The 27,654-nt window shown below is 40.1% G+C and overlaps 1 protein-coding gene across 1 annotated transcript in view; it reads left to right on the forward strand.

Annotated features, from left to right (window-relative positions):
* The first annotated feature begins 8,158 nt into the window (after positions 1–8,158).
* Positions 8,159–27,654, forward strand: part of TMEM236 (transmembrane protein 236) — a 33,754-nt gene continuing 14,258 nt past the window's right edge. Inside the window, exons 1-3 of the mRNA XM_045555608.1 lie at positions 8,159–8,654; positions 21,296–21,368; positions 24,759–24,897. Of these exons, the coding sequence (XP_045411564.1) occupies positions 8,383–8,654; positions 21,296–21,368; positions 24,759–24,897 (484 nt within the window). The 5' untranslated portion in view covers positions 8,159–8,382. The remainder of the gene's footprint in view (positions 8,655–21,295; positions 21,369–24,758; positions 24,898–27,654) is intronic.

A 27,654-nucleotide genomic window follows, 5' to 3' on the forward strand; every position in this document is an offset into this window, starting at 1 on the left:
CTCCCACAATGCCCTGGGCACACATCTGTCATTGCGCTACTGTTGAAATTACTTACGGTTATATCCGTCTCTCCAACTATACAGTAAAGCCTATAAGGACAGAGAGCATGTCTTAGTCACCTTTGTAGCTCAACGTTAGCACAGTAACTAGCAAAGAAAGTCCACTCAGTTCATTTGGGAATCCATTTAGTCAGTCATTCAACAAACATTTATTGAGATCTTACCATGCACCAAGCTAGTCTCGCGGTATGAGTATATAATAGGGATCAAAATTGGTAAAAATTCCTGCTCTAGAGAAACTTACATTTCAGTTGGGGGAAACACAATTGACATAATAAGTAAAATAAACATTATGCACCAACAGGGGAAGCAGCAGCTCCTGAGAGCCCTGGCTCAGCTCAATTCTCTTCCTTTCCCTCCTTCTCTCTCTCTCTCTTTCTCAGAAGTGGAAGAAAAGAGTCTGGATAATTCTACACTTTATTTGGAACCAGAAAAGAGTCCAAAAACAATCTTCAGCATAAAGAACAAATCTGGAGACATCACATTACCAGACTTCAAACTATGCTGCAAAGCTATAATAACAAAAACAGCATGGTATTGGCACAAAAATGGAGACACAGACCAATGAAACAGAGCAGAGAACCCAGATATAAAACCATCCACGTACAGCCAACTGATCTTTGACAAAGCAGACAATATACACTGGGGAAAAGAAGCCCTATTCAATAAATGCTGCTGGGAGAACTGAGTAACCACATGTAAATGAATGAAACAGGATCCATATCTCTCATCACTCACAAACATTAATTCAAAATGGATAAAAGACTTAAATGTAAGGCATGAAACCATAAGAATGCTAGAAGAAAATGTTGGAAAAACTCTACTAGATATCAGCCTAGGCAAAGAATATATGAAGACGACCCCAATGGCAACCACAGCAACAACAAAAATAAATGGGACTTGATTAAATTAAAAAGCTTCTGCACAGCTAAGGAAATAATCAACAGAGCAAACAGACAACCTGCAGAATGGGAGAAAATATTCACAACCAATACATCTGACAAAGGGCTAATAACCAGAATCTATAAAGAACTCAAAAAAATCAGCAAGAAAAAAAACCAAACAACCCCACTAAAAAGTGGGCAAAAGTTATGAACAGAATATTTTCAAAAGAAGATAGACAAATGGCCAATAAACAGATGAAAAAATGCTCAATGTCACTAATCATTGGGGAAATGCAATTAAAACCACAATGAGATATCACCTTACCCCAGTTACAATGGCTTTTATTAAAAAGTTCAAAAGCAATAGATGCTGGCATGGATGCAGAGAGAAAGGAACATTTCTACACTGTCGGTGGGACTGCAAATTAGTACAACCTCTATGGAAAACAGTATGGAGATTCCTCAAAGAACTAAAAGTAGACCTACCATTTGATCCAGCAATCCACACTACTGGATATTTACCCAAAGGAAAAGAAGTCATTTAATCAAAAAGACACCTGCACTCAGATATTTATTGCAGCACAATTCACAATTGCAAAGATTCCATAATCAACCCAAGCGCCCACCAATTCATGAGTGGATTAACAAAATGTGGTATATGTATACCATGGAGTACTACTCAGCCATGAAGAGGGATGAATTAAGGCCTTTTGCAACAATTTGGATGGAACTGGAGGCCATTATCCTAAGTGAAGTATCTAAAGAATGGAAAAATAAATACCACATGTACTCACTATTAAATTGGAACTAACTGATGAGCTCACACGTGCACAGAGGGAAGTAAAACTCAGTGGAAATCAAGCAGGGGACGGGGGAGAGGCAGAGATGGGTGAAAACCTACTTAATGGGTACAATGAACATTATCTGGGTGATGGGCATGCTTATAACCCTGACTGAAGCATAACAAAAGCAATCCATGTAACCAAAGACATTTGTAGCCCTGTAATATTTTGAAATAACAATAATAAATAAATATGTTAGATAGTGTTACACGATAAGAAAAGTAAGGCAGGGAGAGGATAGGAAATTGGGAGGACTTTTGAGAAGAGATGAGCTCTGACTTACCTCATTAAATGTTTGTCAAATTAAATGGACCAAATTTACATAGTTCAAGAAGACACATTATCTTCCACAAGACGCACACCTTTATAACCTAAATTTAAAAATAAAAAAATTCAGGTTAGAGGATTCCAAACCAACACTTATCTTTTAAAATATCAACTCAAAAATTGTGATCCAAACAAAACCTGCACCACCCAGTGGCGTTAGGGAGTACTGCAGGAAGGCAAACCGCTGGGAACGTTAGTCTTTTATCTACATTGATCAAATGAATTGCGTGATGACCATTTTTGCTTATTTTGTGAGAATACGATGGACAGGACTAAGAATGATTTCAAGATGTTGTAACTTAAAGAGAAAATTGGAGAGCTGCAAACTTACCAAGTCCCCAACATTGAAGATTTGGGAAATTTAGGTTAAAGTGTCCTTCTGAACTTTGGGATGAATTTATGCTCATTAATTAGGGCTGTACCTACATTTTTGTTTGCTCAAATTTGTTACTCTCGAGTGCTGAAAGGCTAACTCAGATTGTTGTAGACCCTTGAAAAATCAAATTTGAGAATTGTAAAGAGCAAAGTGACTTCCTTTTTTCTTTTAATATATTATTTTTTTTTATTCCTAGCTCTGGTTTACACACTATTACACACACAATTTGTGTGATGGCTATACAGGAGAGTGGAAAGTCTTAACATTCCTTTTTTTTCCCTCTCAAGATCTGGGCCATTTTAATAAAATAACATACTTGAAGGGAGTATAATTATTTTTTAAAAGTAAAGACATTTATGCATTTCAATTTTAAGAACCATTACAAAAGGGTTACAAAATTGAATATGCTATTGTCTTTGTTCTTACAAAGTTGCTTATTTCATAGACAGATGGAATTTTACTTTTTCCTATAATGTAAATTTAGTATGGTCTGTACTGTGATAGCGTAACCTTGGTAAAGGGGACATATATCAGATGGTAACATGATCTTACTTAATTCACCTCAAGTGAGGTATTTGGTAACACCCGCTTCTGATGATCGGTGACTCTTTGGAAATTGTAAATAATCCGTAAATTAGGCCTTGGGACATGCTCTCACCTCCTCCCCAGGCACTCGGTGGATCCAGCTTGATCCCAAGAACAGTTTCACTGGCACCAACTCCTGCCTTTTTGAGCATCAACACTGCATGATGACAGGAAACAAGCCACAGATATGCCAGAACATTCCTGGCAGTTTGCACATTTTGTTTCACAGACCCTACACTGAAAACAATGAACAAACCTTGAGATTACAAATGATCTTACTAACCATTTTAGAGACTTTCAATTTCTGACTTCCTGCCTGCAGGAAGGAAATGACAGTTGGAAGTGTGGGGAACAGGTGTTCCCCTGCACAGAGTGATATCTTCTGCTTACTAAAATAAAAAACACTGCATCAACACTCCTACATGGAAGTGAATTCTAACCGCAAGGCTCAGTCTTTTTCAACACGGATCCAGCTTCAGAAAACCAAATCTGTTTCCTACCAGGAAATTGTTAAACCCAGCATTAAAGAGCAAACTAAGGCACAGAGTTCCTCGCATCTGTATTGGACTAATCCAAGTAAAGAATCTGAGTGGTTTGAAAACGTGCCCCTCCATGTCCTCCCAGTTACTGGCAGTGCAGTTGCACGGCAGAGTCATCAGGGGACGTAGAAGGAAAAAGGAATCAGGATTGGCGTAAACGGGTCCCCGCGGAAGGGTAGGTGACTTTAAGCCCTCCTTCATCTCCCTTTGCCTTTGTGTCCAAGTCAGGGGTGTGGCATTATGTCCTCCTGCCGTAGCTTAGTGTTGGCATAATGGCATTCTTTTTCTTTGCCAAGCTCGCTCGTTGCCCTGTTCCTCATGAAGGGACCTTCCCTGCCTCCCAATCTGTTGTGTAAAATTCAAATGACACCTTAGAAGGGCTGAAGGCTTTGAAATAATTGAAGGCTGTGTCTTGGACCAGACAAATGCCAGGCAGTCCTGTCCAGTCTCCTTTGTTAATGGTTCAAACCCATTATGCAGTGTGCACTTTTGAGGGCACACGGATTGGGAAAGATATTGTAGCACTGACATCTATAAAGTCATTGTGAATGCTTGGAAAGGGTCATAGTCTTCTCCTAACATGCAGCATGAGATTAATCAGTTCTGCAATCCACGGGGACTTTGTCTTTTCTCTGTTACCTTGGGAGCCTTAGGAGGCATGGCTATGGAGGAAGAAGAGCTGGTGGCTTTACTGGGGACCAAGCGAGGGAACTGAAGCCTGTGGACAGACGGTGTAGGATCTCTCCTTCTGAAATGTCAGAGTGACAGACAGCCTTCTCTTAGCATCAGAGAAGAGCTAACCATTATCAAAGCTCTGAACATCCCGTCTGCAACGCACCGCTTTTCTTACACTTCACCTGTTCATTGCTTCTGTGAGTGTGTGTTAAGGGTCTGTTACGTGCTAGGCCCTGTGCTGAGAAACGAGGGTACAATGATGAAAGCAAATGTTCCCTGTCTTCAAGGAGCTCACGATTTTGTAGGGGACCCAGTGTGTACACAAATGATACAAGGTGATAGGTGCTACCCTAGAAGTATTGAAAAGGTGTTTTGACACAAAGAAGAAAATGCTTAATTCCGCTTGGAGGAGAGTAAGGAAAAGTTGCACAGGGGAGAAAGCAAAGTGGATGTCCAAGAGAGCAGGAGAAAGCAATCCGATTCAACCCAAAAAGCCCAGCCAGGAAACAGTTATTCAGGGCTCTCCCCTGCCTTCTGCTTGCCTCTTGGCTATTTCACTCTCTTTGTTACTACCATTAAAAGGATAGGTACAAGTGAAATTAGTTTATTTGGCTTCAGCTTAAGGAAAGTCAAGAAAAAACAAATTGGTGGAAGAAAGATTTAAAAAAATAGAGCACACCATTTTTATTCAACTGTAATTATGTTTTAAATAGATTTTTATTAGTCTACAATTATTTTCTAATTTTTATGCTTGTGAAATATTCAAACTATGGCAACATTAATAAATAAAAAGTGAAAACTCCCTCTACCCCACCTCACCCATTTCCTGGGGGCAGCACTATTAACAGTTTGATGAGTATTTCCCTGGATTTTTAAATTTATATATAAATCTACAGCTACAGTATTTTAAAACAAAATGGGATTGTACCATTCATGTTATTATATATAGTATCTGCAACTTGCTTCTCCCCCAGCTCCAACTTCCTACATCACGAACATTCTTAGAACAGTTTGTCAAAGGAAATGTCACTGCATCATACAGAGAAGGGTGTGGTACCAGTATATAAATATTGCTTTGAGTCAGAAACATCAGTACAGGCCCACGCTCACCTCCTCTGAGAAGCCTTCTCTGATTCACTGTGTTTTGATTTTTTTCAGTCCTCACCTCTGAATCTTCCAGTATTTTTACAAGTTGTTTCTGAATGATATTTGGCCGCTGTTCAGAAACATATTCCTCTGTCTTATACTCAAGCCCTTTCTGTTGCAAAGAACAAAGACTCCCTTTTGTAAGGACATATACGATCTGGAAAGTTCAACAACTGAGCCGCCTGTAGACACTGGTCTTTCTTGGCGTGCTTGTTTCTCTCTGCTGGTTTGTTCCGGTCTCCTCACTCTCTGGATCAGGTTCCTCACTCTGCTAACTCTTTTATTCCCTCACTGTCTGGCTTTTAGTTGTGTGTTCATTCCTTCCTTCATTCATTCATCAGATAGTCACTGAGTATTGACACCATGCCAGGAGTGGGATGGGATTCTAGCACGTAGAGCTTGCTTTGCTTTAATTCCCACTCAAAATCACAGCCTCCTTTAGCTCCACTTGGCAAATTCCCCCCATGTTTCTTAGTTCACATTCCTAAGGGTGAGAATCTGATTGGTTCGGTTCATCCCAGCCCATACACAGATTGCTGGACGCTCTGTGGCCCAGTGCCCATCCCTCCAGGTAGTTGTGTCTGGAGAAGGAGGATGGAAGACTGTGGGCAAAGCAGCCCTTCCCTGCCCAGCCATGATCTGCACACAGCGAGTGTTCAGTGGACAATGTGAACACAGTAGGTTGTTTCTTTACATGGAGTTGGGCTCACTGTGGGCAGAGAGTGAGAATCACAGCCTCCCTCCCGCTCCAAGAAAGCATGGCTGGTAGAGAGCACAAATCACATGTCACATGGATGCTGATGCCATTCGGTGTCATCTTTGAAGTTAAAGGTGAAGGGAGATGATGAACCAGAGGAAAATTATAGCAGCGAATTACAAAGCTAGTGTAAATGTTAACTTCCTACAAGTGGAAATAAAAATTGAGCATTCAAAATGGCATTATAGACCTAGGCAAGAGACTTCTTTTCCAAGAGCCAGGCTATTTTTTTCAGTAACTCTCTTCGAATATGCTTGGGTTGTAATTCCTATTAACACGCAAAGTTTGTAGAAGAAATTATGGTTCCACATAGCGCTCATGACTGAAGACAAAGGGTTAGGAGGTTAAAATGTGGCTTGCGTCTAGTATCATCTCAATAGACATTTTCATCAGGATTGATGTAGGCAATTGATGTCAACAAGAGGGTATTAGAAAGAGTCGACAACAGAACAGCTGCTCAGATGGGTTTTTGCACCATCCTTTCATATTCTTGTCACTGTTCTCCCAAGTCTCTGCTTTCATTTGAGAGAACTGCTAAACTTCAGTGGATTCAAACTTTGAGTTCAAGTAAAACCACCAGATACCTTGCAGAGCCGGCTGACCAATTGTCCCGCGGAGGGAGGGCAGAGACCCTTAATCCTCTGAGCCGCCAGCAGCATCCTAGGATGCTCCCGGAAGCCAGGCAGCACAGGGCCCCTCCTGCCAAGGGCCTTGGGTGAGAGAAGCCGAGGGAAATATTGGTCTGCATCAGGGTGACAGCTGGCACAGGGGAAGCCATTTAAAGAAGCAAACTTATAAAAGGGACAGGGCGTCCATGTCTGCGGATGTCAATGTCTGCCCTCCTCATCATTCCCGCTGTGTCTGTGTTAGCTGGGGCTTGTACATGGGACCCCGACTCTTCTCTGGCTCCCAGCTGGCCTCCCTGCCTCCAGGGTGGCGCCACTCTGCCCTTGCCCATGTCAGCACTGAATCTCCTTTCCAAATAACCAACGGACTGCTGTGTTCAGAAAACATTCCTTCCCACTGCAGCCTGCCACACACACAGACACTGCCCGGCCCAAATCCTTAATGGGTCATTTACATTCTGACCCCAAGCGATTTGTCTTAACATCACCTTCTGCTCCCTGCTATGGCCCCCCCAAGACTCTCATCAGCCAACACAACCTCCTTGCCTGTGTCTGAAATGTCACCCGCCCCCAGCACCCCTACCTATCTTGCTCGTCCTCATCTTTCCCTCCCCTCCCCACAGCCCAAAGCTGAAGCTCTTCCTGTGTGTTACCATAGCGATGAGTTTATGCTTCTGACCTTGGTTCTTTTTTTGTCGTTCATAGGTTTGTCTCCTCCCTTGGACTGAGCATTTTCAGGACAGGAACTTCTATCATTCATTCATCCTCACACCCTAACACCTGGGAAAATGCTCATCCTAGGTGCTCAAATATACTTTTGGAAGGAAGGATATTCAGGGAGAAAAGTGTTGCCTTTTAAATATTTGATGTGCTTTTGAACTAGTTATTGATAGTGCTTAACGTGTTAATCCTGATAACAGGTGCCTCGTATTGCCATTTGAGTTTCCTGGCCAGCAACATAAAAATAACATTAATTTCTGTTTATGTCACCTACTGTGCAATAATGAATGAATATTTTAAGTATCAGGAAGAATCCTGCTTAGGGAGTGAACACAGTGAATCCACACTTCCTTTTCAAGCTCGTGAAAGGGGATGGGTGGTTTTTCCAAGATGAAGACTCAAGATCTGAGTCTCTCTTTTTGCCCAAATTTGCTTAGATAGGAAAAACTCCCCCTTTAACTCTAAAATTATATTATTCTAACAGTTCTACTTAGCAAGAGTAGGATATTACATAAATGGTTTTTCTGCTAACATTAGCAATAAACACCACATTTAAAAAAAAAAAATCCTGTTTTTACAAATGCTCCCAGGCATGCTTTAAAGTTTATTTAACTTCTAATAATAGGTGTGCAAATACATCGAGTGATCCCTTCCACAACGGCCCTGTTTCTTTAAGAGACCACGGTTGTTAAGCTGGCGGGTCATTGAACCATAGGAGCGTCAATAAAAGAATAAAAAGTCACCGGTTAGTGATTCGCGAACAAGGAACTTGATCCCAGTTCAGTATCTGTGTGTCCATATGCTGCCCCGGGTCAGAGAGGGAGAACAGCGGTGTCCTCAGCCCCATGCGCTCCCTCAGCATGATTTCTGGAAGGCTCATCAAGCTCCTGGTTTTTGAGCTCCTGGAGTTTGCAGCTTTCTCCGTCCCCACGCTTGTGATCGTGGAGCAGTTTGCCGCCGCCTATCAGAACACCAGGATTGCGTCTGACAAAACGCATTATTGGCTGATCGTGTCCTGTTCTATTGCCTATGTGGCTTTAGCGACCCTGGTGATCTGGGTTCCTGTGAAAGTTCTCTTACACAGGAAACTTCATCTTTACAAAAAAATTACAGGATGGTAAGTACCAGAACTCTTTAGCGAGGAATCCCGTGATGTTTCCAAGGATGTGTTCTAATGCACTGCGTGTAGCGGTGTGACATGGCGTGAGTGTATGTGATTTGAGATTAGCCGGAGGTGACAATCTCTGTTTCTGTAAATGCACTGATACTATGGTATCTTCGATAATTTTTCTACAGACATTTTTACTGAGTGATAATTACAAACTACATGCGTTAATAAGACTGGAGTTAGCACCAATCCATGCTACCTACGTAATAAACACTGGACCTAATTCCTCTGAACCGCATAAAGTTTTAGAATTAACTTACATAAATCATAACTGCAAGATTATAATATAGAATTTTACTTTTGTGTAAAACTGAAAGTAATATCTATTTTTAAATGTTTCCGTTGCATTTTGCAGGTCTAAGGCATGCTTTGACCATTAACCAACTAAGATTTTTTTGTTTAAAAAGCTAGTTCCTTTACCTAGACTTTAAAAAATAGCACTTTACTATGTTGGTAAAATCTATGATCCTTGTGGTGGGAAGTACTTCAATAATAATACAGAACTATTTGAAATAAATCAAGATTTAATGTCAAGTTAACTAGCAGTTTAGCTGGTGACTACAGATCCACATAGAAGTATTGAGAACAAATAATTTCTGATACTGATGTATTTTTTCCTTTTAGATCTTCAGATCTGATTCTTACTCATCTGGTATTTTCTTTGTTTTCTTCGATAAGTTAAATTTTCTTTCGTCCTGATCTTTTATTTTAAAGTTGAACGACACAGAACACATTCAAAAAGGGAAGAGCTAGGAATTTTAACAGAAGCAAGGACAGAAATGGGAAAATAATAGATACAAGAAGAGAGCTAGAAATTCCTTCAGGAGGATGCTGGGGTGGAGAGCAGAAATGTGTAGTTCATGAACTTCTCTTTCCACACCAATACTGGATGTGGCCCCCGAGAACCTTGCCAGAAGACTCCCAGTTCCCCAGGGGCACAGCTTTTAGGAGAATTCTGGAAATAAACCGTTTTGTTGTTGGCACTGGTTTTATCAGTAGGGTTTAGGGGCTTTCCAAACCTTGCCCAGAGCCTTGTGGTCACCCACGGGGTAGCTTGGAGCTGGGCTGGGCCCTCCACTCCCCTAATTTCCCTAGGAGTTGCTTTGACTGCTCAAGACTCCTGGGGGGGCAGGAACTTTGAGGGATGGGTGGAAGGTCCACAGGACAACAGAGAGTAAACCGATGGGAAGCTGGCCCAGTACAGCCCAGGGAAGAGCTCTTGGTGTTTTCTTTTTGGTTTGTTTTGTCTTTGTTCACATTAGTTCAAATCCTTAGGACTCTAGATTCTGAAAGTCAAGCACCAATCTTCCCATATCACTTATTATTATTATTATTATTAAGCTATAATTGCTTCTTTACAGATCATTTATTATGTGCAAAGGTAAGTGCTGATATGAGGTGGTAAAGATATAGCTACCTCACCCCATAAAGTAGATATTTGCATGAGTTTATCATTACTATTCCCAAGGGGAGACTTTCCCAGAGTCAGTCAACTAGTGAGTGGAAGAGCCCGACTTTGGACCCAGGTCTAACTCCTTAATGGGTACTTCTAATCACTACCCTAAACTGCTTCTTTGAAGGACGAGGTCCTGACCTCCTGGGGCAGTTGAAATTAAGAAAGAGAGTAGGCTTTTGTTTCTATTCCCCAGTGCATGCGGTAGACCACTGGCCTCATGTCGGCTCCGATTTCATTTTGTACATCTGGCCCAGGTACCCCGCCTCCCCCTTCCTACAGTATCTTGTACTGTCCCAACAATTATATCTTTTAGTCATTTCTTTTGGGAAATACTCTTCCAGTCTTTCGTTTCTGTTTGTGCATGTGATGTGCCCCACCCACAGATTGTCTGTAATTTCGGTGAAACTGTGGAACTGTGTCCTCCAGGCCTCCTTTGTAAACACTATCATGTAATTATCTTTTACGTTGAAGGGAAGAAATAGCCACTGAAAACTATTCTAGGAGATTTACACATTCTGTGCTATTAGATTTCAACTTTACGACCATCCAGTGAGGTGTAGATGTTGGCATTCTCATTTTAAGAAAAAGAAACTGAAACTTAAAAGAGGTGATTAACTTTGTCAAGACAGAAAGCTAGTTCCGTGGTGGAGCTGGGATTTGTGAGCCCAGATCTGTCAGATTTCATGCTATTTCCTGTATCTTATACAACTTTTCCTTTATTCTTTCTGATTTTGAATGCCAAGTGTGTTTCAAGAAAAATTCAACTCCTTTAGTGTCATCAGGATACATTTCCCCCAAAGATGTGTATTTGCATATTATATATGATTCCCAAAGATGTGCATTTGGATATTATAGTATATGTGGTAATATATAGGGTGTTATATCTTAATCGCTACGTGAAGATGATGCAAAACTAGTTGATACTGTAGAAAGTGAGCATTGAAAGTATGAATTATGAATTATTTTTGAAGAATAATTAGATAATTGTTTACACGAAATTTCATAGATCCTGAACATTCACAGATTTCATGTCGTTGAGACTAGTTGGAAGCGTCCCTGGAGGTCCATGCTGGCATTGTGAGTCCTCTAAGGCTGGTCTTCAGGAGAGAGCAAGTCATCAGCTAGCAAAGGGTCTGCCCTAGGAATGCATCTAAGGGAGACCAGACCTGGATTCAAATCCTAGCTTTGACATTGACTGTGAGACCTTGTGTGAGTTATTTAAATGCTTCGAGCTTTAGTTTTTTCATGAACAAAACAGGAACAACTTAGTTTCTCCTTTGGAGTGTTGTTTTAAGAACCTGCATGCAAATTATGCCTATGAAGTTCCTAGCATGGTACCTCGTATGTAGCAAGTACTCAGTGAATACTAATGTCCTTACCTCAGACGGAATTTACTATTTTCATTTAAAATGTGTGATTTTGTTTAATCTTGAGAATGACACTGAAAAGCAGTAGAAGTGATTATAAAACTGAAGAAAATTATAAGCTTTGAATGATATTCCTTGAATTTGGAGAATTTTTCAGAGTCTCCTTTATTTTTTTGAGAATAATGTCATTTAGATCTTATAAAGTGGTTGCATTGACACCATGTTTTTATGTTTCATTTTCTCACTAGACCTGCACGCCACCATTGTAAAGTTGACCAGGTGAACATAATTTCCATTTTTCTAAGGGAAGAAACAATTTCAGAGAGTATAAAACATGCACTAAATCAACGGTGGAGTCTGGACTTTAATCCAGTGTTCTTTCCTTCCCTCTTGTACTTTATACTTCCTCATTCTTTTAGCATTATTGTTCCCTTCTAGAGACACCTGTCATAATTTAAAATAAATGAGGGAGATATTTGGGGATATGAAGTAAAGCTATTCATATACACACGAAACTGCGTATTCCAGTAAACAAGAAAGACCCTTTCTTGGAATATGCGTAAATGGGTGAAACCATTGGGCTACATGGCTAGCCTGAACCCATCGAGAAGGTACATCAGGGCAGGATAATCCTAAAGTATTTGTGGGGCCCAGAGCCATATCTGAGGAATCCTCGAGTCCTTCAGGGTACAATACTTCAGACCACGGCATGTCATGAGTCCTGGGCATTGCCAAGTTTGAAAGACCCTAATATTTTGGGTGACATTTTATCTTGCTTACATCTTTAACATACTCGGTGAGACTTTTGCTATTTATTGATCTGTTTAAAGTAGTGGTGGCGGTAGTAGCAGCAGAAGTAGTTGTAGTCATAGTAAAAGAAGAACAAATATTTATTGAACAATTACTGTGTACCAAGCATAATTCTGAACACATTGTCTGTATCATTTTAGTTAATTTTCTAATCTTTATATATAAGACAATTATAGTTTCCACTTTACAAATGAGGAAATTGAGGCACAGGAGTTAAAAGATCACACAACCAATGCCTAGTTGAGCCAAGACGGCCCCAAAGGCATCAGTCTTAAGACCCCGATCTCTTGAGCACTTTACTGTTCCACAGTAGCACATGCAAGCGGAACACATAGCACCAGTAACATCTGTGCACAGCTGGACAGACTGGCTAATCTGAAGGAAATAGAGCTCACTCTTTTCAGCACCTCCTCGAGGTCATTGGTAAGATACCGTCAACCCTAATACTAGTGCTTCACAGTGACTTCTTCCCAGAACGCTCCCATCTCTCAGTGGGTCTGTCATCTTCTTATATATTCGGTATCAATAATTGGTCATACTTGACCACAGGCTTTCTCTTCCTTGCCGCAGCAAATCCAGTAATCAGCAGGACTGAATGTATCTACTTTTGCTCTTCTCTCCTGCCATATGCAATAAGTCACCGCATTCCATTCATTCTCCCATTTTCATCTTTCTTGCTCCTTGTTTTCCATGACTGTTTTCCTTATCCCAGTTAGGCCCTCATTTCCAGGGCCACCATGTACTGGAGTTTCTGGCATTGTCCCCTGTATTTTCATATATTCAGTCCCAGTGTCAGACCATTTGTCTTGATTGATTTTGTCTAAGGAAAAATGAAGACCATCTTGTTAACTAATGCTCGGGCTCTGGCAACCTTCACCCACTGGTGTTCTCACCTCTTGCTTCTTTTCTCCCCTAAATTCCTTCCCAGTCTTTGTGGAAGGGGTATTACCTTTCTTAAAAAAAAGTTTTCTGCACATCAGTTGCAGCCCTTAAAAATCTACTCTTCCCCTTGCCTGTAGCATCAATGTCGACAGTATTCCACAGAATTCTAAAGCTGGAAGAAATCTTAGAGTTCATCTACTACACTACTTCTCACTGTACAGACAGACGGTCCACCTCTGATTTTGCAGGGAACTCACTACTCTCTATGGCTCTAATTATTAGAATAGATAGTCTTCCTTATTTCCTTGTGTTGAAATAGAACCTCCCACCATATAGCTCTCTTCCCATCCTCTTTGCAGACTTCACTTCCTCTGCCCTTTCCTTAGAAACCTGTGCATTTGACCATGGCCGGGAGCTTTACCCCTTGCTCCCTAACTTCCCCTTTCTAATTCTTTTTAAGTATTCTCATGATATAAACTGCCACTTGTGTGATGATGACTCCCAAAATTGTGACTCCAGGGCTGATGTCCCTGAGCTTACCGTCTCTGCTTTCAAGATTTCCAAACGTTTGAAGGCAGCTGCGTCACTCTGCCATCCCAATCATGCCCCGTGTGAGTCATCTAAGTTTTCTCTTCTCCAGTGTGCACGGTTCCATCGGTCATTCTTGTCCCATGGTTTCTGGACTTTTTCTCTTTGGAAAGTCTCCTTGGGATGTTGGCTGTCCTTTTAGTGCCTGGATAGGATTGTCACTGATACCAGGATGTCCTATGGATGCAGCCACTGACTTCAGCTAGAAATATAATGCTATTGGCTTCAATTGCAACTGTGTCATCTGTTTCATAATTGAGTGACATTGACTAAAACTCCTGGCTTTACTAGAAATCCTGTCGGTTAGTAGTGACCCATCAGTCCACTCTATGGGTTTGTTTAAATAGGTATAAATTTACCTATCTGAATTTCTTTCCAGTTCCCATTTTTAATCCCTCTTTTCATAAACATTTATTGAGTAGCCTTTGACTGCCTGGCAGAGCTGTCCCCACACAGATAGCAGGTACACTGCTTACTATATCCTAGGACTTAGCCTAGCATTCAAGACCATCCACTCTGACCTCTGTCTACTTCTCCAAACGACCTTCCTACACAAATTCTTCATCTTAGCTGCCATTGTTCCCAGGCTGTAGGGGAATATCTCCTGTCTCAGGTATTGCCTCCCTCCTCGGGGAGTTTGTAGTCTACTGTGGAGACTGTGCAGGTATTTATACATGAAAAAGCTAGAAAGTAATATAAAAGATCACTAAATTTTATGTGACCCACCACAAGTCCTTTATTAGGCCAGAGAAGAGAGTCATCAAAACTTCTGACAGCAGAGCAGGTGTCCTTTTTGATTCATGCTTCCTACCCCACCCACCAGCCCACCACAGTGACCCGCACTCAGCAGGTTTTCAACACAGGATTTATGGACTCAGGTTTATCAAGAGCATGCAGTGGTCAGAGAAAGTCTCATGAGGAAAGCTCGATTTGCACCGAGCTTGTAAGGATGGGATGGGAAGACATCCCTGAGCAGGGGGTTGAGGACGAATAAAGAGTTGCTGTAGGAATGAGCATGAATTCTTTTAAGGGGTGGGAGAAGACCAACTTGCTTAGGAGCAAGTAGAGAGAAGTGGGCTGGGCAGTGCTGCAGAGTGGTTAGGTTAGGAGCGTGAGTTTTGGAGTCAGAAAGACCTCGATTAGAACTCATCCTTCACGTCCTAGCTGTGGGAACTTGGGCAAATTTATAGGGGTGATACCTCACTCGGAGGATTGTTGGTAGGGTTTGAGTGATGTATATAAAATGCTTTCCTACAGTTCTTGGCATGTGGTATGAGCTCACTAACAGGCCGTGTAGAGTGGGAGTGTTACTGTATGTTGGGGTGGTAAGGCCAGATTGGGGGAAGCCTTGAAAGGCAAGCTGTTGACTTTAATGGTTAGGTAAGAGAGAATCTTTGTAAGTTTCTGAGCAAAGAGTCATTTCCCAAGTTATTATCTGATCCTTCCCACCAACTATGTTTCCCCTGTGAGAAATCTCAGGGCCAGAATGCTTATTGCACAAATAGGAATTTTTAACTCCGTGGGGGTTAGCTCAATTCTTTCTTCATGGGCCTCACTCCTAGGGGAGTCCTTTTTGTTGCCAATTTATTACAGATGTGCATAGAGGTCTATTGGTAGTACCCTAGCTCAGGCTTGCTTTCTTTCTTTTCTTTTTCTCTTCCTTCTCTTTCTGTCTTTCTTTCATCTCGCTCTGTCACCCAGGTTGGAGTGCAGTGGTGTGATCATAGCTCACTGTAACCTCAAACTCCTGGGCTCATGCGACCCTCCTGACTCAGCCTCCCAAGTAGCTGAGACTACAGGTGCACACCACCAAGCCTGGCTACTAACTCAGTCTTTCTTCTGGACATTACACCATGCCCACAAGTCCTTTTCTGCAGCCACTTTATACTGTGGTTGCAAACTTGCATTAGTTTTGGCATGAGTAGACCTTCAAAGCAGTGTCTGTGATATTCTATCATAAATCCTGTTTTCCTTGTATTAACTTCCTAGGATTGCCGTAACTAAGTGCCACGAACTTGGTGGCTTAAACACACCAATTTGTTTCAAATTCTCAAATGTCTGAACATTCTGGAGGCTAGCAGCCTGAGACCAAGGTGATGGAGGGAGGGCTTCCCTCTGAGAGATGTAAGGGAGGTTTTGTTCCATGCCCCTCTCCGGGATTCTGGTGGTTTGCTGGCAATCTTTGGTGTTTCTTGGCTTTTAAATGTGTCACCCTGATCTCTGCCTTCATCTTTGCATGGCGTTCTCCCTGTGTGTCCTCACATACTCTTCCCTTTGTGCATGTCTGTTTCCAAATTTTCCCTTTTTATAAGGACACCAGTTGTATTGGATTAGGGTCTACCCTAACACCCCACTTTAACTTGATTACCTCTAATAAAGACCCTATTTACAAATAGGGTTATGATCTAAGGTACTGAGGGTTGGGACTTAAACATGTCCCAGTTCAATCCTTAGCATTCCACCCTGTGACACCCCAAAATTCATGGTCTTCCCACATGCAAAATAGATTCACTCATCCCAACGTCTCCAAAAGTCCTAATCATTCCAGCATCAACTCTTAAGTCCAACATCACCTAAACATCATCAACTCAAAGTCCCAGAACTCACCACCTATATCACCCAAATCGGTTATGTGTGAGAAGTGGGCTATGATTCATCTTGGGGCAAAACTCTTCTCTACCTGTGAATGTGTGAAACCAGACAGAAAGTTACTTGCTTCCAAAATTCAGTGGAACGGACATCACCGGGGAGAAATTGGAAGGGGAAAAAGGAGTCATGGGTCCCAAGCAAGTGCAAAACCTGGGACAGAAAATTCCGCTAGATTTTAAGGCTTGAGAATAACCCTCTGTGGCTTGATGCTCCATCCCCTGGGCCCACGTTCCAAGGCCACAAGGGTAGCAGCCCCAACCCCTCAGCCCTGGATGGTGGCTCTGCCCTTTGCATTTGAGGAGGGCACCTCTGGGCCTGTGCTTGCAGTGCCAGCCTCTCCGGCCTCTGAATCACTGTCAGTGTCATTCTTTCCTTCCCTTGACACATTTGCAGCCAAACAGCTCTATCAGCTGGTTTCCTCCCTGGAGTCCCAGAAGTCCAACAGCTTGTCTTCCTTTTATGCCATTTCTGCCACCTTCAGTGCAAGCCAGCAGAGTTTCTGCTGACGCGGTTGATTGGATTCTCAAGCCACAACCTTGGTGATCTCTTCCACACACGCTTTCTCATTTTTTGTAATATGGATAGGCTGAGACTTTTCCAAATCTTCAAGTTCTAGTTCCTCTGTGCTTAAAAATTCCTTCTTCAATGTACCTCTCTTTGCTCACATCGTACCATAAGTAGCAAGGAGAAAACAGACCCTGCCTTCAACACTTTGTTCAGAAATATCCTCCGCTAAATATCTGAATTCATCACTTACAAGTTCTACTTTCGACCCAACAGAGCCACATTTTCTGCCATTTTACAAAAAGGATCACTTGCCTCTAGTCCCCAATGGCATGTTCCTCATTTCCATCCAGAAGCACCTTTAGCATTCCTATTTCTGGCAACATTCTGTTCATGGCACTATATCTATTCTCTAAGATGACAGCAGCTTTCTCTACAGCGACTCTTTTCTTTCTGAGCCCTGACCAGACCTCCTTTAATATCTAGGTTTCTACCAACAATTTCCTCCAGGCAATCCAGGCTCTTTCGGTCATGCATCTCAACTCTTCCAGCCTCTACCCACCCATTACTCAATTCCGAAGCCACATCTACATTTTTAGGTATTTTTACAGCAATATTGCACTTCCCAGTAGCAAAATCTGTATGAGTTTCCTAGAAATGCCACAACCAAGTACCACCAACTGGATGGCTTAAACAACATTGTTTCACATTTCTGGAGGCTAAGAGTCAAGTTGTTGACAGGGTTGGTTCTTTCTGAGGGATATAAGGGGAATCTGTTCCATGGCTTTCTTTTGGCCTTGGGTGGTTTTCTGGGTAAACTTGGATGTTCTTTGACTTGGGGAGGCATCACTCTGATGTGGCAGGCATTTTCTCTGCGTTTCTTCACGTAGTCTTCCCTCTGTGCGAGTCTGCCGCCAAATTTCCTCATTTTTTTTTTTTACGAGAACCCCAGTCATATTGGATTAGGGCCCACTCTAATCTTACTTTATCATGATTATCTCTGTGAAGATCCTGCTTCCAAAGTAAGATCACATTCTGATGTTGTGGGGATTCGGGATTTCAACCTATCCTTTTGAAAGGACACCATTCAATCCATAAGACTCAATAAATGATAAGCATATCCTCCCAATAAGTCAAGATTTTCAAACACAGGTTAACATTCTTTCTGGTTAAATAAAACATCAACTTGGGTTATTATGTATTTGTTATCTATTCCATTCATTTAGTATTTATTGAGTTCCTACTATGTGCCAGGCATTCTGTTGCATCATGGAGTTCCTGAACTGGAATGAGAAATAATTTACATCTTTATTTTCATTACCTTCTAATGGAAAGCTAGCATTTCTCTCTAATGTGGATGTTGGTAACAAGCCACAATAGTGTTAATGGGACTTGTAACTGTATTACACAGAGCTTTTTGTGTTGGATATCACAGATCTTTCCATGGCACACAACAGTTGTAGCAGAGACGTCAGTATATGGTTCATGATCTTCACTACCTTGAAATTATGAATGATTACAATTTTTACTAACCTTAAGTATCATTAATAAAAAGAAAGTAAAAAAAGACAATATGTTCATAGACACATGTATTACTATATAAAAATTTAAAAGGAAATTAAATAACTGTATATAATTTTTTTTTTTTTTTGAGACAGGGTCTTGCTCTATTGCCTAGGCTAGAATGCAGTGGCATCATCATAGCTCACTGCAACCTCAAACTTTGGAGCTCAAGAGATCCTCCTGCCTCAGCCTCCCAAGTAGCTGGGACTACAGATGCACACCACCCTGCCCAATGAATTTTTCTTTCTTTTTGTTCTTTTCTTTTTTTTTTTTTTTATAGAGACTGGGTCTTGCTGTATTGCTCAGGCTGGTCTTGAACTACTGGCCTCAAGTGATCCTCCTGCCTTGGCCTCCCAAAGTGCTAGGATTACAGGTGTGAGCCACCATGCTCAGACTAATTATTTAAAGAGACTGCATATTGTATATAATTCTTTAAAAAGAATTATTATTGGGTAATTTCAATATAATTGGTTTCTTTTGTATTTATTTTACTCATTTAAAGATTTTATCCTGAGAAGGGTCCATAGGATTCATTAAATTCCCAGAAGATTCATTTACACACAAAAAAATTCAGAAACATTAATCTGGATGCTGGAGATAAAGTAGTGAACAATTCAGATAAGGCCCCTGCTTCCAAGAAACTTACCTTGGGGGATGAGGAAAGAGGAAGGTGAAACAATAAACAAAGAAATGATCAGCAGAATTTCAGGCAGTCATAAGGTCTACATACACAAGTTATATATATATATATATACATACATACATACATGAAACATACATATGGAATGTGATTAAAAAACTAACAAGGTGGGAGAAGTAAATGACTACAAGGAACTAGACATGGAACAGACATGGTGAAGGGAACAGCCTCTTAGGTGGGGTATGCTCAGTGTGATCATGAAATAGGCAGAAGGCCATTATGGCTGGAGTGAAGTGAGAGAAGGTGGTTCATTTTAAATGACTAGAGTAGGAGAAGTAAGAGAAACCACATCATGTAGTTGGCTGGGGTAGCAAGTTTCAATTTTATTATAATTATGTTGTGTGTGTGTCCATTGGAGAGTTTAAGTGTAGTGAAATACACATAATGTAAAATTTACCATCTTAAACCATTTTTAAATGGGCAATTCAGTGGCATTAAGCACATTCACATTGTTGTTGTGCAACTCATCACCACCGTTCATCCACGAAACTCTTTTCACCTTGCAGAACTAAAGCTCAGTACCCATTAAACAATAACCCCCCATTGCCGGCTTTCCCCAGCATTGGAGATTTTTGAGCCGGGAGAGCAGTGACAAGATGTGTTTTACATTTGAAAAATATGACTCCATTTTTTGAAAAAATAAAGAAAATGTTGGTAAGCAAGAATAGAAGCATTAACAGGAAACCAGTTAGGAAATAAAATTGCAGATGAGAGATGACCGCGGATGCGCTATCCTATGGAATTATCAGAGGATGCGTTTGAAATGGATTTTGGCAGTAAATCAGACGGGATTGGATGATGGGTGGGGACAGGTACAGAGGAGGACTTGTTAAGTCTGAGTTGCCTCTTTGACATGCGAGTGGAGGTGTCTAATAGTTGGGTGTACGAGTCCAGAGCTCAGGGAAAAGTCCAGCATGTATTTGGGAGACATAGGCAAGTAGATGGTATTTAAAGCCATGGGACTGGATGAGATAATCCAGGAAGGTAACATAGATTAAAAGGGGACACAGGAATAATCCCTGGGGCACTGCCATCGTTTAGAGGTGAAATTGAGAAGAAGAGGACTTTGTGAATGGTTTCGACCATCTTACTTGGGGAGCCTAGTGCTGTAGGAACTTGGATCTGTGCTCAAAGAGGCAAAGCTACCAATTGAAAATCCCATCGTAACTCGTTTTAGGCAGGTCAGACTGGATCTGGCTATGGGAGAGGGACAATCTCACCTCCTAACTTACATTTACACCTAGGACATCTGCAATGGGATGGAAGAGACAAGACAGGATAGAGGAGAAATTGTTACTATTTTTAAAGCAGTCAACACTGCTTGTATTTAGAAGCATATTATCATGTAGATGTAATGAACCTGATATATATTCACTAAAGAAAGAAGAGGTAAATATTTCATTATAGAAAACCTGGAGTATCTTTCTTCCTTCCCTAAATTAATGATGATAAACGTGCATTTGAATTTTCTCTGTTATAACGTGTAGTATTATATACATATTATATATTAATAACTAGATTGATTGATCATGTGAGGCTTAAGAGGTGGCCCCAAAACAAGTTTGAAAAATTATGTCATTTTTATGTATGATTCTTTTTTTGGGGGGGGGTTACTTTAAGTGATCTTTAAGCATCTAATAGTTTATCATCTCTAAATGTATTTTTTTTAAAAATCAGTTTTATGACACAGGTTATAACTTCAGAAAAGTCATGCTGTTCATCCTTTTAGTTGATCGCCAGAGCCCGACCTGGGTGGAATTCTAATGAAGGAACTACCGAACGATTGAATTTCATTTGGGTTGCGCCTTGATGCTTGTAGTCATTTATGGCTTGCACATTATTCGGATTATTCGGAAATCTCTCACTCTTTGTTCTAGAAAAGCACTCTGTTGTTTGCACTGTGTTCCTCTTTGCCATACGCAAACATTTGGGAAATGGAAATAGGGAAGCAGAGGCTTCTTAGAAAAACTATAGATGAATGGAACAGGAACTGCGAATTTAGCAAAATGTAAGAGGAACTGTTGACCTTGTACATTATAGCCTTGGCTTATTTTTTTTTCTCCTTTGCTAGGAGACCTGTTCTGATGATGTGCGTAATACTCACCACTTTGCCCAGTTTTGCGTTTTCCATAGCGGTGACCGAGGTATGGCATTTTGATTTCCTCTGCTACAAGATTTCGAGAGTTTAAAATTTTCTATTACTGACATTTGGTAGAGCAGTGGGCCCAAGGAATGCCTTAAAGTTTACTTAATCCAGTCTTCTTCCAGATTGCAATCTGTATGTTGAAAGTACGAAGATCATTGTCCTCTCTGTGATGATGGAGGAAAGTCTAGCAGCCAATTTTTAAAAAAAATTTACCTTTATGTTTGTGTATGTGAGACAGAAATGCTATTTTAAAATAATATTAAAATAAGGAATTTGAAAGTCAATCTGAATCTTTTTCTCCCACCAACCTGATGGTTTTCATGATCATCCTTAGTTCTAAATGAATACGACGTCATCTAAGGGAACAACCACTTACATTCTAAGACTTTTGATAAGATATCTATTGACAAATAATTTGCACATGTTATTTATTGGAAAAGAACTTTGAGTTCACGTTCAGACTAAATATAGCTTCAAAAGGATTTGGATGGGCATCTTCAGGGCAGGAATATTATAGGCAGAACTTTCAGGCCGTGAGAACTTTATTATCCAGAAGGTCAAAGAATGCCCTACTAATCTTATTAATTTGTAAGGTGCTATGAAAGATATAGTTTTCAAATTCCCCAACGTACACAACTTAAATTACTTTGTGATGTTTCATTCATATGGTGAGTAAATATTCATTAAGTACATATGACAGGCCAGGCAGTATTAGATATTCGAGATAGAGCACTCGAGAAATATGGCAGAGTCTCTGGCATTAGTAATTATTTACCAACAGTAGAAAGAAAAATAAACAGGCAATTAGAACAAGTATCATAATGTTGTGAGAGAGGTGAGTACCAAGTAATGTATGATTTTAGAAATTACACGGTTCTTAGGCTACATCCTAAATACTATATTAGGACAATATATGAATGCATATAATAACTTTGGAAGACCACACAGATGCACTTTGCATCAAACAAATTGCAATGGATGAATATTTCCATCTAGATTTGTCATTTCCCCCTCCTTCTTCCACAAAGACCTCATAAATCTCTTGGGAGGTCCCCAAGAGCTGTAAAAATTCAATTTCCAACCTTTGAAGGAGCACCACGGTTGTGCAAGGATAGTATATCTGGGGTTTGACAGCCCTTTCTGTTTCTTTTTAATGATATCTCATGCCCTGTTGCATATTTTTCTTTTCTTTTTCTTTTTTTTTTTTGAGGCAGAGTCTTGGTCTGTTGCCCCAGCTAGAGTGCAGTGGCATCGTCACAGCTCACAGCAAATCTCAAACTCCTGGGCTCAAACGATCCTCCTGCCTCAGCCTCCCAAGTAGCTGGGACTACAGGCACCCACCACCACACCCATTTTAGCAGAGACAGGGTCTTGCTCTTGCTCAGGCTGGTCTTGAACTCCAGACCTTGTCAAGCGATCCCCTTGCCTTGCCTCACAGAGTGCTAGGATTACAGGCGTGAGCCACCAGGCCCGCCCTTCTTTCTTTGTTTTCTAATTTAATTTTCAAGGAAGTGTAACACAAACAGAAAAGCACACAAAACATAAATGTACAGTATCAATGGAATATCACAAAGCAAACCCCTGTATAAACACTACTCAAGTCAGGAAAGAAAACTTGGCCAGCTCCACGCCCACACTCCTTGCTATGACTGTCTTCCTCTCCTCTCCAGAGGTCATTTCTACCTTGACTTCTAATACCACAGATTAGTTGGCCTGTTTTTGAACTTTGTGCAAGGAGAAATCAAACAACAGTTTATATACATACATTATTTAACTTATATATAATATATATAACTTATGTCTGGCTTTTCTATTCAAAACTATGGCTGTGAGAGGCATTCATGTTTCTGTGTATAATCGTAACTCATTCATTTTCATTGCTGTAGACTATTTCATTTTATGAAGATATCACGATTTTTAAAAAAACTTTATCAATTCTACTATTGATGGCCATTTCAGTTATTTCCAGTTTAGGCTATTCCAAATAATACTGCAGTGAACATTCTGGAATATGTCTCTTGGTGTGCAGGGGCAAGCATTTCAGTGGAGTCAAGAGATACCTTCAATGGTATCTTTTGGTGAAAAGAAGTTCTTAATTTAAAAATAGCCCAATTTATCAATTTCTTTCCTTTACAGATAGTGCTTATGGTCACTTGTTTGAGAAGATTTTGTCCTCTTGGGAAACTCAACCTCAAAGTTCTAAACATGTTCCCCCAATTATACTCTGGAGGCTATATTGTTCTTCATCCTCTTTTAGATTTACAATCCATTTGGAACTGGTTTCTGTATGTGTTGTGTAGTAAGGGGTCAAGATTTTTCTTTTTCAAATAATCTCAAATGCATTGGACAGCCTTTATTTAAATCTGTCCTTCCCTGCAGTGCTACCTTTGTTATAAATCAGGTGTGTACATACATGATCTGATTCTGGGCTTTCTGTTCTGTCTCATTGCCTGGTTTTCTATTCCTGTGATGACAACACACTGCCTTAATGCTCGTAGCTTTATAATAATTCTTTGTATCCAGAAGAGTAAACCTTCCTCTCTTGTTCTTTTTCTTCCAGAGTTTCTTGCTCTTGGTGTTTCCATATAAAGTTTAGAATCAGCCTGCCATTTTCCACAAAAGCTTGAAACATTAATTGACGTTGCATTCAACTGTATCATTTTTTAAAAATCTCACTGCCTAACTCTTCATAACTGGTATTTATAAATAATTTATCCATGCTGGGGAGACCTTCTCCATACATAGTCTATGAATAATGGTATTTTGTTTTTCTTTCTTTCCGATGCTTCTACTTTTGATTTCCTTCTCTTCCCTTTTATACTAGCTCTGACCTCTAGTGCCATTTTGAATAGTAATGCTCATGGTGCTGTCTTTGGCTTATTCCTGATCTCACAGGGAACACATTCACCTTTTCAGCGTTAATATGATGCTTGCTGTAGGTTTTTGGTAGATACCTTAAGCAGATGAAGAAGTGCCCTAAAGCCTTCCTGGGTTTCCTGGGCTCTCCTTTCTTCGAAGATCCTAAATGTCAATATTTTCCCCCTAGCTGTTTGAGGCTGGACTCTCAGAACCTCTGCTTAGCAGTAGAGTTGGAAGGAGTTACCCATTCTACTAATACGGGGAGCCTACTATTCTATTTCTGCAAGCATTTCCCAAGCTGTATCTTTAATTGGAAAACTCTTCCATGGATATGAACCCTTATTACATCTCTAGAAATGGCTCAAAACCTTGTGGAGTTTTAAACCCGAGAAGCTGAAAAACAAGCTTCTAGTTTTTTTTAAGTAAATGTATTTACAATTAATTTAGTGTTGCTTTTTGCATTATTGGAAGAATTTTCAACAACGAAAGTACAATAATTTAATGCTTCTAAATGTTTTTCTAAAAACAGATTCAGAAGAACATCAATGGGTCCTCTATCTTACCTGATACGTTACCTGACCTGTCTGTATCTTTGGTCCTGTTATCCTTGATCATAGTTGATATCATTGAAAAACTCAGGATATATCCTCTTAGAGGGAGTCAAGAGAGTAAGTATTCTTTTAAATATGAATATTTTAAAAAGCTTGATATATCTTTCACCTTCCTGCCACTCTGTTATCTGGTGACATGTTTAATGATACCTTCTCTTAGTGCTGACATTACTGATGTTAATAGATGATTGCAAAGGAAGATATCTAAACATAATTATTTTTAAATCTACCTTAAGAGCTAGATAGTTATTTCTTATTTATATTTTGGTAGTACTGATAAATTAATAAACTTACCAAATATTTAATACCAAAAACCTTCATTTTCATTCCAGCAAGAAAATTATCTAAGGAAATTATTATAGATTTATATTTATCTAGGAACTTTCTTAAAACCTTAAATTTAGATGGATTAACCAAGAGTTTAGTTTGGAGACCTTTGCTATAGGAATCAATCTGAGTATAACAGTTGTGTCCTAGGGAATTATTTGTTTTTAACTGTGGATTATAAAAAAAGCCAAAGGTCCCACTAATAAAACCACAGTATGCCACATTCCCCCAAAGCAATCAGTTAAAACTAAATATAGTTTGGCCTTTAAAAAGGTATCTTGTTAGCTGAATATTTTGTTTGTTCAGTCACAAATTCCTTCAACTTTCATTCAATTTCATGTGATAGTATCTGTGTTTAATTTGTAACATTTGTATGCTAGTTATTGGATGGCTAAGAGTTCGTCATGTTGTGCCTTTGAAATGGGTAGGTCTCATAAGATTGCTCCCTGATGGGGGGAGTGGTGTAGATTGAGTCTCAGGAGAATGCTTCAGAGTGACAGGGGTAACCCCTACAGCAGGACAGTCATTTATGGGCCATGTCTCACCACCCATCCAGTCACTCTTGCTGTTCAAATTGGAAGCAAAACTGAGTTGGAGGCCAACAGGAAGCCTGAGACTCTGAGCACTTTGCATTTTGCACTTTGTGCTTGGGTGGGAGAGGATGGACTGTCACGTTTAACATAACACAGGTGACAGGTAGATAAGACGGCAGTTGGAAATATTTGTTAAGGAAAAGGCACTCCCAAGTAACATCTGCCTTCCAGAGCCAAGTGTATTCATCTTAAACTGAGGAAATTTGGGAATCTCCAAACCCTTTGCGACATTTGTAGATCCCTGAAGGACACAAGTCTATTTTTAAAATAGACTTTTTTTTTTTTGGAAATGGGGTCTTGCTGTATTGCCCAGGCTGATCTTGAACTCTTGAGCTCAAGCCATCCTCCTGCCTCAGCCTCCCAAGTAGCTGGGATTACTGGTACATGCCACTGCACCCAGCTTCAAATTTGATTGTTTTTGATGATTCTATTTTCCATGTTAATGTGAACTTTCTGTTCAAGGTAAAAGTTCCTTTTAAAAAAGAAATGCACATGTATATTTTGGGGGCTAAGTTAGTGGCATTTTATTTTTGTTGGTGATGAGTTGGATTTTTAAAGGGGAATTTTCCCTGTATCCGGAAGTGATGATGACACTGAAAATTGAAATCAGAGGACACCCAAAGAAGAAGTAGACCTTGGGGAGAAGACTTTAGAACACCTTGTACAAACTGCTGCTTCTTACATGAAGAGCCACCTTCTTGAGCTCTTCTCTGCCCAAATTTTGGAAGGTTAATGTCTGGTTTGATAGCTTTACCATTTAATAAAATCATGCTTTAAAAAATACCAGCATTCATTCAAAATGCCTTTGTAAATGTGAATAATACATGCGTTTAATTTTTATGCAAACTTTGAACTCCAATAGCCTCCTACCCTAATTTAAACATGTATATTAATAGAATAAATTATGTGAATTTTGAATCCATGGGGTATTCTCATGTATCCCCTGGAACCGAAGTTAATACCTAAATATATTAACATATAAATCTTAATATATAAATCTGAACCTAGGCAAGCATGCTATAAATATGTCTTCATTGCATGTGGTCCTTCAGAATCAAAGAAATGGGGTAGGGGTGGATAATGAACAAGGTCTGGAATAATTTGACTCCCTTAAGGGAATGTGGGAAAGTGAGTATGTTCTGTGCTCTATCCAGTCTGAAATGCATATGTATCTGTTAGCTTGTGGTAATTTTGACTTCATTAGATGGAGCCAAGGTCATCTATAATTCCTGGACTTAGGGACACTCTCATACCACCCTAATCATCTGAATTCCAAGCTACAAAACTTTGATCTTGGTGTAGCTTTGCCTTTTCCAAATGTGTAAAGAGAAGTTATTCTACCTAGGAAATTTGCTTATGACTAAAGCAGTCTTCACTGGAACAAAGAATCCTTTCTACTAACTTCCTGTTACCCATGAAAATACCTCAGCATCACGTGATGACCAGGCAACAACTTCTAAGTGCATTGTTTCCTGTAGGTTGAGCCTCACACGGGAGTATTTTTCTGATACATACATCTCTGAGGCATGGCAATCTCCCAGATGTACGTAGTACCTAAGCGTGTCAATCCCCAGCCATGGGAACAAATAACAATCATACAAAGGATGGCTCTAGTTCCCCCCATTCTTACTGGTGTGTGGGTACAAATGCAAACTTTGCACTCCAATAGTCTCCTACCCTCATTTAAACATGCATATTCATAAAATAAATTATGTGAATTTTGAATCCATGTGATATTCTCATTTATTCCATGGACCATAAATTAATACCTAAATATATTAACCTATAAATCTTAAGATATATATATAAGAGCACCTTGACATTTCCATCTAAGTTTAGCTAGCTGACTCTTGACCTGTTGATGACATCTCTTCCTCTCCCATCTTGTTTCTTA

Source organism: Lemur catta, chromosome 1 (assembly GCF_020740605.2).
Source record: "Lemur catta isolate mLemCat1 chromosome 1, mLemCat1.pri, whole genome shotgun sequence".
Lineage (NCBI taxonomy): Eukaryota > Metazoa > Chordata > Mammalia > Primates > Lemuridae > Lemur > Lemur catta.